Below are 18,180 nucleotides of genomic sequence, written 5' to 3'. Positions count from 1 at the left end.
AGAAAATAGCACAGTTGGTTAGGAGCCCATAAAACGCCAGCCACCCCTCCGGCGCCATTATTATTATTATTATTATCATTATTATTACATAGTTCACTGTGTAGGGAATATTTTAGAACAGACACCATGTCAGCACCTTTGAGAATTCCCTACTGTCCACATATACAGTGAGTTCCCAAATTATTGGCACCCTTGATAAAGATTAGCAAAAAAAATAAGTTGCCAATAATTTGGGATCTGACTCTATCTACAAATGCATTGTTTTATACAATATTTTAGCATTTGATCAGTTTCCTGACCAAGATGCCCAATATTGAATCATGTTGCTAGGATGCCAAAGTCAATTCTAGTGTTCTATATGTAATTATATGGTCCAAACTCTCTCTAATCTGTCTCTGCTGCAGGTCATAACATGGATATCTATGTGTCGGTGGCGTGTCATCCGGGCCACTTCGTAGTGCAACCTTGGAGAGATATGTACAAGCTGGTGGTTCTGATGGAAGAGATGATCCTGTACTATAATAAAACAGAGGAGAAGCCTCTCAAAGGGGAGAAGAACCAGATATATGCTGCCAAAGTAGAGAACAAGTAAGTATGTTGGTAGTGGATGGTAGCAGGGGGGTTATGTGTCTTGGGAGTGTGTTGGGGCACTGTAGCCCGAGAGTGTGTATGAGGGATTCTGGTAGGTCTTCTAGTAAGATAGTCTGACTGCATTCATTAACAGTGTACTAAATTGGGCACCCAGGCTGAGGATGAACTTGAATTAACAAACCTCTTGATTGAATTAACTTGCTTAATTGACCTCTCTGTGCCCTCCCAGTTGGCACCGTGTGCTGGTGAAGGGGGTGTTGACCAACGGTCTGGTGTCGGTCTATGAACTGGACTATGGTAAAAATGAGCTGGTCAGCGGCACACAGCTCCGCCCCCTCATACAGGAGTTCCGACTGCTACCATTCCAGGGCATCACCGCACAACTCGCAGGTAACTAAGGAGAGTCGCCCCAGGCAACCATATTAGCGTAGACTTCAAAATGCACCCAGACTGCAAAAGAATCAGAAACAAGTGGTTCTTCTGATCTGCACATTTTGGAGAAAGGGTTATGTCCCTTATATGGCTGTGTTGTTGTGAACAAATACCTCTGGAATGTGTCACATGGTCCTTGAGCTTGTTAATGTCTAGATAAGTCCATTAATTATGAATATACCGATTGTTTGAGTAGGGAGTCCTCTGGTGGCCAGGATAGAACTGAACTGAGAAATGACTTCAGTGTTAGTCATGAGTTAAGAGCAGGGGTGACACATACGGGCCAGATCCGGAAGGGGGAACTGTTTTTGGTGGACGGAGGAACTAATTTAAATGGATTAAAACCACATTTAAACTGTGTAGAAAGGATAATGGACTTACATTTAAACCATTTTTATACCTCTCTAATTATCACTGAAATTACACCTAGACTGTCAGGGAGCATAGAAAATCCCCAAAATGATTAATAGAGGACTATCTTTTTTGCTAATTATGACCACGAGGAAATTTTCAGTGTGGCCCTCCGGACCTTGTTGAAGATCGAATTCTGCCCCTGGGACAAAATTTGTTTGACACCTCTGGTTTAAAAGATATATGTGATATAAATGTTTTACTTTACTTTTTTTCCCATTTCATGAAATTAACATTTTTACTTGCCTATTTCTCATACATAATTCAGAGGATAGTTTTTTTCATATGAAGCTTGTTGATTGGCTAACATTTCTTCTCCACCAATAGGAGTGAAGCTGAGGCAGTGGTCAGAGGAGGCTTCCATCTTGTTCCGGAACCATGTGGAGAAGAAGCCGCTGGTGGCCCAGCTGGAGGCCGTACAGGATGCGCATCACCCCTGGGACAGGAAGTTGACCGTCTTCCTGGTTGACACCTCGCAGGAGGAGAGGGACATCTGGGTTCACGACATCATGGCCGAGTTCGCTGACGAACTCACCAAAGAAGTGTAGTTCGATCAACCCTGTGCACAACAGTGCATCTATAGTGCTGGTTATGGCAGGAACAACTAGGTAGATCTATTTAAAACAAATGTAAAAGAAAATATATTTTTTAATTAGAATAAAGTATAAACATTTGTTTTGGATATCTAAGTGTAGTTGGATGCTGGACTTTTCTACAGATGTTGCTATGAGAAACCAGAACTGTTGCCGTTACAATGGGAGACAGTTGGAAGGAGAGGAGACTTGGACTTGTTGTGCTTGAGAGTGGGGGGGACACAGTGAAACACACTCGCTCACAGTATGGGATGGCATTCTGATCAAAAGCTCAATAATATCACCATCGTGCCGACTTCCCTAAAAGCTTTGCCACACAGAGGAGTTGTCATAATCTGTTGAATGTCTAGCTGTGATATGGGATGGGTTTCCTGACGCCTTCGCTCATATTGTACTTTTGTTTTCTTGACTCAATAAATCTGTATGTGATACATAAGCTGCATTAACAATCAACGCACACAAAGTGCATTCAAACTATTCAGACCCCTTGACTTTTTCCACATTTTGTTACATTACAACCTTATTCTAAAATGTATTAAATATTATTTTTTTTCTCATCAATTTTCACACAATACCTGATAATGACAAAGCGAAAACAGGTTTTTATAAATGTTTGCTAATTTATTAAAAATAAAAAAACGAAATGCCTTATTTCCATCTCTGCAGCACTCAACCAATCAGGCCTTTATGGTAGGGTGGCCAGACGGAAGGCATTCCTCAGTAAAAGGCACATGACAGCCCACTTGGAGTTTGCCAAAAGGCACCTAAAGGACTCTCACACTATGAGAAACAAGATTCTCTGGTCTGATGAAACCAAGATTGAACTCTTTTTGGCCTGAATGGCAAGCATCACGTCTGGAGAAAAACTGGCACCATCCCTACGGTGAAGCGTGGCAGCATCATGCTGTGGGGATGTTTTTCAGCAGCAGGCACTGAGAATCTAGTCAGGGTTGAGGGAAAGATGAACGGAGCAAAGTACAGAGAGCTCCTTGATGACAACGACCCTAAGCACACAACCAAGACAAAGCCGGAGTGGCTTTGGGACAAGTCTCTGAATGTCCTTGAGTGGCCCAGCCAGAGCCCGGACTTAAACCTCTGGAGAGATCTGAAAATAGCTGTGCAGCAATGCTCCCCATCCAACCTGACCGAGCTTGAGAGGATCTACAGAGAGGAATGGGAAAACTCCCCATACAGGTGTGTCAAGCTTGTAGTGTCGTACCCAAGAAGACTTGAGGCTGTAATCGCTGCTGACGGTGCTTCAACAAAGTACTGAGTAAAGGGTCTGAATACTTATGTAAATGTGATATTTCAGTTTTGTATTTTTTATCAAATGTGCAAACATTTCTAAACCTGTTTTTGCTTTACACACTATAATATATAATGACAGACTGATAAGGGGGAAAAAACTAAGGCTGTAGCGTAACAAAATGTGTAAAAAGTCAAGGTGTCTGATTACTTTCCGAATGCACTGTAACTCAACTTATCAAAGACTGTTGTTAATTAAGACAGTTACAGTATGAAGGCCTTTACCGAGACCTGTACACTTCAGTCTGACGTCAGGAAGGTTTACAAAACATACTTAAAGGGATAGTTCAGCCAATCTTTTGGTCCATAGACTGCTTTGAAGGTAAAATCACTGAACTGTCTCTCTAAAAATATGTTGCCTCTCGTCAGTTGATGATGCAAAGAAGCCATTGTTATTTCTATTTCCTGTTCATGTGACTTAGATCGGTTGGGGAAAAAATAAAAGTGGGTTTTCATTTATTTATTTTTCAAGTGTTGAATTTGTGCCAGACAACAAGACTTTCTGCAGATATCCTTAGGGACCAAGGGTTGTTTCTGTCCATGTGAACTGATAAAAACTCTAGTTTGTTACAATATTAGGCTAGTGCTGCACGATATGTTGGAAATATTGCTGAATTGTTGAAATACCGTTGGGAGTGATGGTTTGGCTGGAGTTTAGCTGAGAACAGAATATCTACTTGGCGTTAAGGGGTAATTCAGCCATCTTTACATATTTAGATATTTTTTTCCTAACTTTGAAATCAGTCTACAGACAAGGAATGACTAATCCACACTTTGATTTTGTTTATAAAATACACAGCTTTTCATGGGGAGGAAACAAAAATATGTAAAATCGCTGAACTATTCCTTTAAGGGTATTGGTTTTAATTTCGTTGACATTTAGACTTGAGGTTGACTGCATACAATATGTAAAACGTTTTAGAAATAATGTTAAATGGTCAACTTTGCCAAGTTGTTTGCAGAAGTAAGTTCATACCGAGACAGAAAGAAAACATAACTTTGTTGTTGTCTGTAGTTGTCACTCATAATGAAATTCAAAGTCTTTATTAAAATAGCAATATGGTAACTTATCTACATGTCATATCACATCAGTGTCAATAAATGGATAAATAACCCAAATACATTACAGTTCATACTCTTTCCCAACGTGCACACCTTCATGTCTTTTCTCAGTGACTGGGTATAGAGGAGAGAACAGGAGAGGTTGGGAGGAACAGAGGATGGGGAACAGGAGAGGTTGGGAGGAACAGAGGATGGGGTGCAGGAGAGGTTGGGAGGAACAGAGGATGGGGAGCAGGAGAGGTTGGGAGGAACAGAGGATGGGGGGCAGGAGAGGTTGGGAGGAACAGAGGATGGGGAGCAGGAGAGGTTGGGAGGAACAGAGGATGGGGGCAGGAGAGGTTGGGAGGAACAGAGGATGGGGAGCAGGAGAGGTTGGGAGGAACAGAGGATGGGGAGCAGGAGAGGTTGGGAGGAACAGAGGATGGGGAGCAGGAGAGGTTGGGAGGAACAGAGGATGGGGAGCAGGAGAGGTTGGGAGGAACAGAGGATGGGGTGCAGGAGAGGTTGGGAGGAACAGAGGATGGGGAGCAGGAGAGGTTGGGAGGAACAGAGGATGGGGAGCAGGAGAGATTGGGAGGAACAGAGGATGGGGAGCAGGAGAGGTTGGGAGGAACAGAGGATGGGGAGCAGGAGAGGTTGGGAGGAACAGAGGATGGGGGCAGGAGAGGTTGGGAGGAACAGAGGATGGGGAGCAGGAAGGTTGGGAGGAACAGAGGATGGGGAGCAGGAGAGGTTGGGAGGAACAGAGGATGGGGAGCAGGAGAGGTTGGGAGGAACAGAGGATGGGGAGCAGGAGAGGTTGGGAGGAACAGAGGATGGGGGACAGGAGAGGTTGGGAGGAACAGAGGATGGGGAGCAGGAGAGGTTGGGAGGAACAGAGGATGGGGGACAGGAGAGGTTGGGAGGAACAGAGGATGGGGAGCAGGAGAGGTTGGGAGGAACAGAGGATGGGGAGCAGGAGAGGTTGGGAGGAACAGAGGATGGGGAGCAGGAGAGGTTGGGAGGAACAGAGGATGGGGGACAGAAGAGGTTGGGAGGAACAGAGGATGGGGGGCAGGAGTGGTGAGAAGAGAAGAGAGGATGGGGAGGAGTACATCTCATTCTTAGATCTAATATACACATTACATCATTAGGCATGGATATGATCTTGTATTATTTTAAAAGGCCAATCGATCATTAGAAAACCCTTTTGCAATTATGTTGGCACAGCTGAAAACTGCTGTTCTGATTTAAGAAGCAATAAAACTGGCCTTCTTTAAACTAGTTGAGTATCTGGAGCATTAGCATTTGTGGGTTTGATTACAGGATCAAAATGGCCAGAAACAAATAACTTTATTTTGAAACTCATCAGTCTATTCTTGTTCTGAGAAATGAAGGCTATTTCATGTGAGAAATTGCCATGAAACTGAAGATCTCATACAACGCTGTGTACTAATCCCTTCACAGAACAGCGCAAACTGACTCTAACCAGAATAGAAAGAGTGGGAGGCCACGGTGCACAACTGAGCACGAGGACAAGTACATTAGTGTCTAGTTTGAGAAACAGACACCTCAAGTCCTCAACTGGCAGCTTCATTAAATAGTACCCGTAAAACACCAGTCTCAGTTCCTCAGTCCAGTGTCTGTTTTCTTTTGCCCATCTTAATCTTTTCTTTTTATTGGCCAGTCTGGATATGGCTTTTTCTTTGCAACTCTGCCTAGAAGGCCAGCATCCCGGAGTCGCTTCTTCACTGTTGACGTTGAGACTGGTGTTTTTTGGGTACTATTTAATGAAGCTGCCAGTTGAGGACTTGGGAGGGATCTGTTTCTCAAACTAGACACTCTAATGTACTTGTCCTCTTTCTCAGTTGTGCACCGGGGCCTCCCACTCCTCTTTCTATTCTGGTTAGGGCCAGTTTGCGCTGTTCTGTGAAGGGAGTAGTCCACAGCGTTGTACGAGATCTTCAATTTCTTGGAAATTTCTCGCATGGAATGGCCTTCATTTCTCAGAACAAGAATAGACTGACGAGATTCAGATGAAAGTTATTGTTTCTGGCCATTCTGTGCCTGTAATTGAACCCACAAATGCTGATGCTCCAGATACTCAACTAGTCTAAAGAAGGCCAATTGTATTGCTTCTTTAATCAGAACAAAAGTTTTCAGCTGTGCTAACATAATTACAAAAGGTTTTTCTAATGATCAATTAGCCTTTTAAAATGACAAACTTGGATTAGCTAACACAATGTGCCATTGGAACACAGGAGTGATGGTTGCTGATAGTGGGACTTTGTACGCCTATGTACAGTTCCTTGCGAAAGTATTCGGCCCCCTTGAACTTTGCGAACTTTTGCCACATTTCAGGCTTCAAACATAAAGATATAAAACTGTATTTTTTGTGAAGAATCAACAACAAGTGGGACACAATCATGAAGTGGAACGACATTTATTGGATATTTCAAACTTTTTTAACAAATCAAAAACTGAAAAATTGGGCGTGCAAAATTATTCAGCCCCCTTAAGTTAATACTTTGTAGCGCCACCTTTTGCTGCGATTACAGCTGTAAGTCGCTTGGGGTATGTCTCTATCAGTTTTGCACATCGAGAGACTGAATTTTTTTCCCATTCCTCCTTGCAAAACAGCTCGAGCTCAGTGAGGTTGGATGGAGAGCATTTGTGAACAGCAGTTTTCAGTTCTTTCCACAGATTCTCGATTGGATTCAGGTCTGGACTTTGACTTGGCCATTCTAACACCTGATATGTTTATTTTTGAACCATTCCATTGTAGATTTTGCTTTATGTTTTGGATCATTGTCTTGTTGGAAGACAAATCTCCGTCCCAGTCTCAGGTCTTTTGCAGACTCCATCAGGTTTTCTTCCAGAATGGTCCTGTATTTGGCTCCATCCATCTTCCCATCAATTTTAACCATCTTCCCTGTCCCTGCTGAAGAAAAGCAGGCCCAAACCATGATGCTGCCACCACCATGTTTGACAGTGGGGATGGTATGTTCAGGGTGTTGCATTTACGCCAAACATAACATTTTGCATTGTTGCCAAAAAGTTCAATTTTGCTTTCATCTGACCAGAGCACCTTCTTCCACATGTTTGGTGTGTCTCCCAGGTGGCTTGTGGCAAACTTTAAACAACACTTTTTATGGATATCTTTAAGAAATGGCTTTCTTCTTGCCACTCTTCCATAAAGGCCAGATTTGTGCAATATACGACTGATTGTTGTCCTATGGACAGAGTCTCCCACCTCAGCTGTAGATCTCTGCAGTTCATCCAGAGTGATCATGGGCCTCTTGGCTGCATCTCTGATCAGTCTTCTCCTTGTATGAGCTGAAAGTTTAGAGGGACGGCCAGGTCTTGGTAGATTTGCAGTGGTCTGATACCCATTCCATTTCAATATTATCGCTTGCACAGTGCTCCTTGGGATGTTTAAAGCTTGGGAAATCTTTTTGTATCCAAATCCGGCTTTAAACTTCTTCACAACAGTATCTCGGACCTGCCTGGTGTGTTCCTTGTTCTTCATGATGCTCTCTGCGCTTTTAACGGACCTCTGAGACTATCACAGTGCAGGTGCAATTATACGGAGACTTGATTCCACACAGGTGGATTGTATTTATCATCATTAGTCATTTAGGTCAACATTGGATCATTCAGAGATCCTCACTGAACTTCTGGAGAGAGTTTGCTGCACTGAAAGTAAAGGGGCTGAATAATTTTGCACGCCCAATTTTTCAGTTTTTGATTTGTTAAAAAGGTTTGAAATATCCAATAAATGTAGTTCCACTTGATGATTGTGTCCCACATGTTGTTGATTCTTCACAAAAAAATACAGTTTTATATCTTTATGTTTGAAGCCTGAAATGTGGCAAAAGGTTGCAAAGTTCAAGGGGGCCGAATACTTTCGCAAGGCACTGTAGATATTCCATTAAAAATCAGCCGTTTCCAACTACAATAGTCATTTACAACATCAACAATGTCTACACTGTATTTCTGATCAATTTCATGTTATTTTAATGGACAAAAAAATTGCTTTTCTTTCAAAAACAAGTACATTTCTAAGTGACCCCAAACTTTTAAACGGTAGTACATGTGTAGTAGTACACACAGATGCACACATACAATGTTATCTCGTCTTAGTCTAACAAGATTCATTAAAGCGATAGCGTCCTCTCAGGTCTTCCAGCGCTTATCGAATGGACAGAATCATGACGAACTCTGGGAAGCAAGAGAGGGGAAATTAGAAAGGCCACAACATGTTTGGCCACCACTGCGTTAGAGAATGTTGTGTGTGTATACCAGTCAAAGGTTTGGACACACCTACTCATTCCAGGGATTTTCTTTATTTTTACTATTTTATACATTCTGGAATAATAGTGAAGACATCAAAACTAGGAAATAACACACATCGAATCATGTAGTAACCAAAAAAAAGTATTCAACAAATCAACATATATTTGAGATTAGTAGCCACCCTTCACCTTGATGACAGCTTGGCACACACTTGGCATTCTCTCAACCAGCTTCATGGGATTGTCACCTGGAATGCACTTCAATTAACAGGTGTGCCTTCTTAAAAGTTCATTTGTGGAATTTCTTTACTTCTTAATGCGTTTGAGCCAATCAGCTGTGTTGTGACAAGGTAGGGGGTGGTATACAGAAGTTAGCCCTGTTTGGTAAAAGTCCATATTATGGCAAGAACAGTTCAAATAAGCAAAGAGAAATGACTGACCTTCATGTCTCCATCATTACTTTAAGACATGAAGGTCAGTCAATCCAGACAATTTCTTCAAGTGCAGTCGTAAAAACCATCAAGCTCTATGATGAAACTGTCTCTCATGAGGAACACCACAGGAAAGGTAGACCCAGACGTACCTCTGCTGCAGAGGAAAAGTTCATTAGAGTTACCAGCCCCAGAAATTGCAGCCCAAATAAATGCTTCACAGAGTCCAAGTAACAGACACATTTCAACATCAACTGTTCAGAGGAGACTGTGTGAATCAGATCTTCATAGTCAAATTGCTGCAAAGAAACCACTACTAAAGGACACAAATAAGAAGAAGACTTGCTTGGGCCAAGAAACACGAGCAATGGACATTAGACAGGTGGAAATCTGTCCTTTGGTCTGATGAGTCCATATTTTAGATTTTTGGTTCCAACCGCCGTGTCTTTGTGAGACGCAGAGAAGGTGAACGGATGATCTCCACATGTGTGGTTCCCACCGTGAAGCATGGAGGAGGAGGTCTGATGGTGTGGGGGTGCTTTGCTGGTGACCCTGTCTGTGATGTATTTACATTTCAAGGCACACTTAACCAACATGGCTACCGCAGCATTCTGCAGCTATATCCCATCCGGTTTGCGCTTTGTGGGACTATCATTTGTTTTTCAACAGGACAATGACGCAACACACCTCCATGCTGTGTAAGGGCTATTTGACCAAGAAGGAGAGTGATGGAGTGCTGCATCAGATGACCTGGCCTCCACAATCACTCGGCCTCAACCCAAATGAGATGGTTTGGGATGAGTTGGACCGCAGAGTGAAGGAAAAGCAGCCAACAAGTGCTCAGCAGACTGTTGGAAAAGCATCCCAGGTGAAGCTGGTTGAGAGAATGCCAAGAGTGACATTCAAGGCAAAGGGTGGCTACTTTGAAGAATCTAAAATCTAAAATATATTTGGATTTATTTAACACTTTTTTGGTTACTACATGATTCCATATTTTTGATGTCTTCACTATTATTCTACAATGTAGAAAATAGTAAAAATAAAGAAAAACCCTTGAATGAGTAGGTGTATCCAAACTTTTGACTGGAACTGTAAGTGATCATACTTTTGTGTGTGTATCCTGAATGTTTTTTGAGTATTTCCTCCACGTCTGTGTGTGTGCACAATTATCTCCTCACCGTCAAAGTCGACGCTTCCATCTCCATTGATGTCAATCTCCTTGAGGATATCTTCCAGCTCTCCTTTCTTCAGTTTCTCCCCCAGAAAACACTTCACCGCTTCCTTCATCTCATCCTGACTGATTTTCCCATCACAGTCTTGGTCAAACTGAGAGGAGAGGTGAGGAGGGGAGAGGGGTGAGGCGAGGAGGGGTGAGAGGAGAGGCAAGGAGGGGTGAGAGGAGGAGTGAGGAGGAATGAGGAGAAGTGTGGGGAGAGGTGAGGAGGGGTGAGAGGATGAGTGAGGAGGAATGAGGAGGGGTGAGAGGAGAGGCAAGGAGGGGTGAGAGGAGGAATGAGGAGAAGTGAGGGGAGAGGTAAGGAGGGGTGAGAGGATGAGTGAGGAGGAATGAGGAGAAGTGAGGGGAGAGGTGAGGAGGGGTTAGAGGAGGAGTGAGGAGAGGTGAGGAGGAATGAGGAGAAGTGAGGGGAGAGATGAGGAGGAATGAGGAGAAGTGAGGAGAGGATGTTGAGGACGAGAGGATGGGGGTGAGTAAGTAAACAGGTGAGTTAATATTGGTTGAGGGATGAATCTGAATTTGAGGAAGAGTAGGTCAGCTCAATCATGCAATGATGTAAACGCTGGAGGATGAACGTTTGAGTTATAATGCCTGTGTTTTTAGTTGTAGTTTCCTTTGGTTCCAATCTCAATCTCCTACCTGAGAGAAGGCTGATCTGAGCTCCTTCAGCCCCAGCATGTCAACAGTCTCCCCCATTATCCTGGGACCCATTAGCTCACAGAAGTCATCAAAGTCCATCAGACCACCCACTGCAGAGAAACATACCAATCAACAATCAGGACACAGATAGGGACTGGACCAACACACCAATCAACAATCAGGACACAGATAGGGACTGGACCAACACACCAATCAACAGTCATGTCAGTCATGTCACTACATTGACATGAGTCTGTATCTGTTCTCCTCTCTGTCTTTCTCTCTGTCTTTCTCCATCTCTCTTTCTCTTCAGCAGTCATATCACACAATCCTCATCTTGATCTCCAGCAGAACTATAACGGGTCTGTAGCAGGTCTATAACAGGTTATAAAAGGTCTATAACAGGCTATAACAGGTCTGTAACAGGTTATAACAGTTCTGTTACATGTTATAACAGGTCTGTAACAGATTTATAACAGGTCTGTAACAGATTTATAACAGGTCTATAACAGGTTTTAACAGGTCTATAACAGGTTATAACAGTACTGTAACAGGTTATAGCAGGTCTGTAACAGGTCTGTAACAGGTCTGTAACATGTTATAATAGTACTGTAACGGGTTATAGCAGGTCTGTAACAGGCCTATAACAGGTCTATAACTGGTCTGTAACAGGTTAAAACAGGTCTGTAACAGGTCTGTAACAGGTCTATAACTGGTCTGTATGTAACAGGTTAAAACAGGTCTGTAACAGGTTAAAACAGGTCTGTAACAGGCCTATAACAGGTCTATAACAGGTCTGTAACGGGTCTATAACAGGTCTGTAACAGGTTTGTAACAGGTTAAAACAGGTCTATAACAGGTCTGTAACAGGTCTGTAATGGGTCTGTAATGGGTCTATAACAGGTCTGTAACAGGTTACAACACATCTGTAACAGGTCTGTAACAGGTTACAACAGATCTGTAACAGGTTATAGTAGGTCTGTAACAGGTTATAACAGGTCTGTAACAGGTTATAACAGGTCTGTAACAGGTTATAACAGGTCTATAACAGGTTATAACAGGTCTGTAACAGGTCTGTAACAGGTCTGTAACAGGTTATAACAGGTCTATAACAGGTTATAACAGGTCTGTAACAGGTTTGTAACAGGTTATAACAGGTCTGTAACAGGTCCATAACAGCTTTATAACAGTTATAAGACACTCACTCCTCATCTTAATCTGTTGTACTATTTCCAGAAGCTCCATCTCAGTGGGCATGTAGCCCATGGTCCTCATACACTCTGCCACGTCCTTGTAGTTCAGGTAGCCGTCACAGTCGTAGTCAAACTCCTTGAAGGCAAAGTCCAGCTCTGCTCCAAAAGTCAAATGTTAGAGGTCAGAAGGTTATGATGACACCATGGAAGTCGAATTACTAGAAAGAACATTCCCATTTAAGTCAACATGTGATGGCTGGGCTGACGGCCATATTGATTCTACCCCTGACAGTACTGTCAAAGTTCTGTGGTCTGAGGGGCGTTTTGTCCATTCTAGTCATGCTATTTCTATGGATGACTCAAAGCTTCCCCCCTTCTACAAATATAATGTCTGGCTGAATCCTAACTTGAGTAATACGAGCTCAATGTATTGAGTGGTGCTACTGGTCAACGTACTTGAAATAAAGCATTCTACTGTATATGCAACATCACTGTGCTAAGAAGACTCACCATCCAACTCAGCTTGAGCCAACTCTCTCTCCTAAAGGAAGACAGCAGGGGAGAGGTGTTTTAGAGAGGGAGAAACAACACTGTCTGACAATACTTCAACCAGGCTTACATTTTGTGTAATATTATAGGGCATGACTTGCAGAAGATCCCCATGTACTACAATGTGGATAAAGGGGCAACCTTGAAGACGTTGGGACAAAAACAGATGCTTATGGCTAGAAGTTTAGGACAGGAAATGTTAGATTTAGACTGTTGTGTAAGAGGAGATCATTCTGGTATTGTAGTGAGGTAAATTAGTGAGGGATTGGGGACAGGTACAGTTAAGGACGTTTCCTTCTCATGGTGGATTAAATCATTAAGAGTTCCATCCTGTTTCTCTGGGAAAACATTCAACCTGTTGTGTTGATACGCACAGCCGACATGCTCACACTGCATGCTCAATACGATCTAGTTTTAAGTTCTGATTTGAATTCTTCTTTCCTTAATCGATGTCCCCGGGTTAAGTTTCACAGTGTCAAGAAACATTATAAATGAAGAGAACAGCAATTGTTCAGAAAACATAAAACATAAAACATATCAATTGGTCTAAACATGATTAAAATAACCATATAACTTTCCCCTTTTGTTTGATGCTCTTCCAGCATCTTCTAGCCTTAATCCTAATGAGTGGTGAGAGGATAACTACTCTGTGTGTGTAACTTAAAGGATCATTACTACCCCCACAAACACACACACACACGAACACACAGTCATACACACAGGAAGGCACGGATGCAGCATGCTGGCAGATAAGCAGGCACGCACTCACATACATTGGCATGCAAAGATCAGAAGCTCAGCTAAAATAGCAGCTTCCCTGACTTTTCACTCCCCACCAAACACCAGCCTGCTGTTAGCCTAGCATGTCGCTCACTAAGTGGTGTGGGGTTATAGGTCAGGATTATGGGGTAGGGGTTAAAGGGTAAAGTAGCTGTGTGTATACTGCTCCAAACACGCTGCAGAGTAGGGTGGTGTGTATCTTCTCCATGTCCTGTCTCTTCTGCTCTTTCTTAGACACCTTCTTGGGAGCCGACTCCGAACCCGAGGCTGAGGACTTCTGGGAGGATTTACCACCTTTGCTAGGAGCCAAGAGAACACAGGGGTTCATATTAGAGACATTGACAAGCGCTATCTTACCGGCTCAGTGGCCTTGTGGTTAGAGTGTCCAACCCTGAGATTGGAAGGTTGGGAGTAACACTAAAAGACTGTAAAAATGGGAGACAATGCGTCTCTGCTTGGCATTCAGCATTAAGCGGATAGATTGGGGGTAATGCTCTGCGATAGACTAGCGTCATGTCCACTCCAGGTGGTGTACTTGTTCATCAAGCTGCCTCACGTTACAGAAACAGGAGATGGCTGTTCTATGAGCCATTCTTGCTCACACATGCCAACGCTGGTGCAAGGATACTTACTTACCATCTTGCCACCTTGACTTAACATAATCACCATTGGGTGAATGCATAGAAATAAGTTCATCACTCAATGGCCCCACGTACACAATCAAAGTTTTACAGCTGAAGTAAAATGCATTTGGTACAACAGTTGTGATAAAAACAGAGATATTTTCTGCAACAACAACAAAAACAAAAAAAACGATCCAGGTATCGTGGTGAAGACACCACTTGAAATGATTTTGGGCCAAAAACATCAGGTGTATCACAACCGCTTTGTCAGCCTCAGGCAACATATCAGTGTGGTTCCAATGTCTCTCAATAACTTTATTGTTGCCCAACATTCCCACTGTCATTCCCTGCTGTGAATTCTCCTGTCTCAGATGATCTTACCTGTCTGTAGAGGCTGCAGACGTTGCAGAGGTTACAGAGGCTGCAGACGTTGCCGAGGTTACAGAGGCTGCAGACGTGGTGGATGGGGTCTTAGACATACTGGAGAAAAATGTGGAAAGTTACTCAGTTTGTTACACACTCACAAAAAAAAACATGATTTCTATTCAAGTCTAGCCAATCACACTGAGGGAAAAGAGGTGTCACCTACTTTAAGGATACACAGTCAAGGAGTAGGTCATCAACCAATCTCACCTTCTATTTTGTGCAAAGAGTTCAAACTGATAATTGATCTGCGTTGTCCTTACCTTCAGCTGTCCAGTACAAAACCAAAAACTAAAGAAAGAAATAGGAGATTGCAGTCTTTCTCCTTCAGTAATGTGAATGACAGGATTGGGTCCTCTTGCTCTCCTCTCCTTCATCCCTCCCTCCCTTCCCTCCCTCCGTCCATCCGTCAAAGAGTATTATCATGTGATTACCTGGCTAAATGTGTCTAGGTCAGATAACCAAACAACACGCGTGACAGAGTGTGATTGACTGTGGCTCTGCCATACACACACTCACGCACACATTGTCACAGGGTGTGTGTGTGTGTGTGTGCGTGCGTGCGTGCGTGCGTGTGAGTGTGAGTGTGCGCGTGTGATGGATACAACTAATTTATTTAGTGAAGCAGTGCACATTTTCAAAGGCACAAAGATGAATGATGTTTAATTGAAATTATATTTCAATTCATCAAATTCAGAGCAAATGAATTGATGAATAAAAAGATAAGATAGGATTCACATGAATAGGCTGTGTGGTAACCTTTAATCAATCAGTCCTCTTTCAGTTGGTGTTTACCTAGTGTAGATGCAGGGTTGGGGTCAATTCCTTTTCAATTCAGTCAATACAGGAAATAAAAAAGGGCCGCTGACACAGGGCACACTGGTAGCCCTGAGCCCTCAGAGCCCTGGTAGCCCTCAGAGCCCTGATAGCCCTCAGAGCCCTGAGCCCTCAGAGCCCTGGTAGCCCTCAGAGCCCTGGTAGCCCTCAGAGCCCTGGCAGCTCTCAGAGCCCTGGCAGCTCTCAGAGCCCTGGCAGCCCTCAGAGTCCTGGTAGCCCTCAGAGCCCTGGCAGCTCTCAGAGCCCTGGCAGCTCTCAGAGCCCTGGCAGCTCTCAGAGTCCTGGTAGCCCTCAGAGCCATGGTAGCCCTCAGAGCCCTGGCAGCCCTCAGAGCCCTGGCAGCCCTCAGAGTCCTGGTAGCCCTCAGAGTCCTGGTAGCCCTCAGAGCCCTGGTAGCCCTCAGAGCCCTGGCAGCTCTCAGAGCCCTGGTAGCCCTCAGAGCCCTGGTAGCCCTCAGAGCCCTGGTAGCCCTCAGAGCCCTGGTAGCCCTCAGAGCCCTGGCAGCTCTCAGAGCCCTGGTAGCCCTCAGAGCCCTGGTAGCCCTCAGAGCCCTGGCAGCTCTCAGAGCCCTGGTAGCCCTCAGAGCCCTGGTAGCCCTCAGAGCCCTGGTAGCCCTCAGAGCCCTGGTAGCCCTCAGAGCCCTGGCAGCTCTCGGAGCCCTGGTAGCCCTCAGAGTCCTGGTAGCCCTCAGAGCCCTGGTAGCCCTCAGAGCCCTGGCATCTCTCAGAGCCCTGGTAGCCCTCAGAGCCCTGGCAGCCCTCAGAGTCCTGGTAGCCCTCAGAGCCCTGGCAGCTCTCAGAGCCCTGGTAGCCCTCAGAGACCTGGTAGCCCTCAGAGCCCTGGTAGCCCTCAGAGCCCTGGTAGCCCTCAGAGACCTGGTAGCCCTCAGAGCCCTGGCAGCTCTCAGAGCCCTGGTAGCCCTCATAGACCTGGTAGCCCTCAGAGCCCTGGTAGCCCTCGGAGCCTTGGTAGCCGTCAGAGACATGGTAGCCCTTAGAGCCCTGGTAGCCCTCAGAGACCTTGTAGCCATGAGAGCCCTGGTAGCCCTCAGAGACCTGGTAGCCCTCAGAGACCTGGTAGCCCTCAGAGACCTTGTAGCCCCGAGAGCCCTGGTAGCCGTCATATACCTGGTAGCCCTCAGAGCCGTGGTAGCTCTCAGAGCCTTGGTAGCCCTCAGAGACCTGGTAGCCCTCAGAGACCTGGTAGCCCTCAGAGACCTGGTAGCCCTCAGAGCCCTGGTAGCCCTCAGAGACCTGGTAGCCCTCAGAGACCTGGTAGCCCTCAGAGACCTGGTAGCCCTGGTAGCCCTCAGAGCCCTGGTAGCCCTCAGAGCCCTGGTAGCCCTCAGAGACCTGGTAGCCCTGGTAGCCCTCAGAGACCTGGTAGCCCTCAGAGACCTGTTAGCCCTCAGAGACCTGGTAGCCCTCAGAGCCCTCATTGGAGACCTTCAATACAATACAACTTTATTGTCCATATGTTACAGTAAAAAACAGAGATTTGTCATGTGCTTATATTCACAAAACACACAGACCTGGCAGACGAAGTGGGCCGGGAGATGGTCAGTGTACCCGCCTCGCCTCGATCCCAGTTTGGCCTCAAGGTCGTAGTGGACAGGGTTGAGACGATGGGCCCTATCAGCCTCCTGGTCCCACTGGTCATTGTGGACTGGGCTGGGTGAGGATCGCGATGGCTCCTCAGATACCAATGGAGGAGGAGGAGACGGATTCAGTCTGATCATGTCACTGTAGAGGCGGTTACAGCCTGTGCTGTACGTCCAGCTGACCAGGAGGTGGGCCTGGTGGGCAGCAAGGCTGGGGAGGGGCAGCCAACACAAGCCACACTGGTAAGCCTGGGAGCCCTGGTCGTCTGGTGCCTCGGTGAGGTCCTGCAGGATGGACACGCGGTGGAGGAAGAGCATGGAGGTGGTCGGGACACTGGAGGTACCGCCCAGGTTCACCTCAAGGTCGTTGGGTACGGAGTAGAGGCATTGGGCCCCATCGGACTCCGGTTCATGCTCCTGGATACTAAATACCTGTGGAGGGAAGACAGGCAGAAGTAAAGGTTTAGTCCCAAATAGCACCCTATTCTCTACATAGTGCACTACTTTTGATTAGATAAATGGCACCCCATTCCCTACATAGTGCACTACTTTTGATTAGAGAAATGGCACCCTATTCCCTACATAGTGCACTACTTTTGATTAGAGAAATGGCACCCTATTCCCTATGTAGTGCACTACTTTTGATCAGGGTCCATAAGGAATTGGGACCTATGCAAAATTAGGCTTGTAAATTAGATGGAAACGTTTGGATATCATTGTAACTCAGACACATCTTCTTATTAAAATAAATGTTTCAGTTCTGAAATGATTTAATTTGTCTTTGGGTGATAAATGCATTCCAGTGTAATATTTGGTTCTGTTTCCCGGGAAATAACGTGAAATTCAGACACTTAATAGAATGCCATTATCAAGGAACCCTAACATCATAATTGATATCTATCATGTATTCGATTTTGACAGAAGCTTATTTCCCGGGAAAACAGAACCTAAGGTTCGACTTTTTCACCAAAGAAACGTGCTTACGAATGTCATTTTAAAAACGTATGTTTAAGTGTTTTTTTAAGTGTGTGACGTTGAATAAATATTATTCAATAGCTTTATTGTTTGCTTATTGTCTAATCTAGGTTCAAACACCTTTTAGGTGTTTCATAGTGCAAAACGGGCTTGGAACCTGGTTTATTTATTTATTCTAACAGATTCGAATGGAAATAGTGAGTCATTCTTTCCATTCAGTTGGAC

At 44.7% G+C, this 18,180-nt stretch overlaps 2 protein-coding genes across 5 annotated transcripts in view; one reads left to right on the top strand and one right to left on the bottom strand.

The window, feature by feature from the left end:
• LOC124007841 (tudor domain-containing protein 7B-like) overlaps positions 1 to 2,458 on the top strand; it is a 38,461-nt gene extending 36,003 nt beyond the window's left edge. Inside the window, exons 17-19 of the mRNA XM_046318620.1 lie at positions 405 to 588; positions 821 to 981; positions 1,762 to 2,458. Coding sequence (XP_046174576.1) covers positions 405 to 588; positions 821 to 981; positions 1,762 to 1,982 — 566 coding nt within the window. The 3' untranslated portion in view covers positions 1,983 to 2,458. The remainder of the gene's footprint in view (positions 1 to 404; positions 589 to 820; positions 982 to 1,761) is intronic.
• Positions 2,459 to 8,332: 5,874 nt separating this feature from the next.
• LOC124007851 (calcium-binding protein 2-like) lies at positions 8,333 to 17,187 on the bottom strand. 4 transcript variants are annotated; one of them, XM_046318633.1, is made up of 9 exons: positions 16,912 to 17,187; positions 16,508 to 16,825; positions 14,502 to 14,600; positions 13,661 to 13,796; positions 12,679 to 12,709; positions 12,181 to 12,324; positions 10,976 to 11,085; positions 10,278 to 10,425; positions 8,333 to 8,594 (listed from the first exon to the last, which is right to left on the bottom strand). In XM_046318633.1, the coding sequence occupies exons 1-9, from the start codon at positions 17,037 to 17,039 to the stop codon at positions 8,566 to 8,568; spliced, it is 1,143 nt and encodes a 380-aa protein (XP_046174589.1). In that variant the 5' UTR covers positions 17,040 to 17,187; the 3' UTR covers positions 8,333 to 8,565. The 4 variants fall into 4 exon arrangements, with proteins under 4 accessions (XP_046174589.1, XP_046174590.1, XP_046174591.1 ...); XM_046318634.1 differs by lacking the exon at positions 16,508 to 16,825; XM_046318635.1 differs by lacking the exons at positions 16,508 to 16,825; positions 16,912 to 17,187 and adding an exon at positions 14,807 to 14,926.
• Between the last annotated feature and the right edge of the window lie 993 nt (positions 17,188 to 18,180).

The sequence above is a fragment of the Oncorhynchus gorbuscha genome, linkage group LG21 (assembly GCF_021184085.1).
Source record: "Oncorhynchus gorbuscha isolate QuinsamMale2020 ecotype Even-year linkage group LG21, OgorEven_v1.0, whole genome shotgun sequence".
In the NCBI taxonomy this organism is placed as follows: domain Eukaryota; kingdom Metazoa; phylum Chordata; class Actinopteri; order Salmoniformes; family Salmonidae; genus Oncorhynchus; species Oncorhynchus gorbuscha.
Note: the sequence above shows the minus strand (reverse complement) of the source record. Positions and strands in the feature narration are given on the sequence as shown.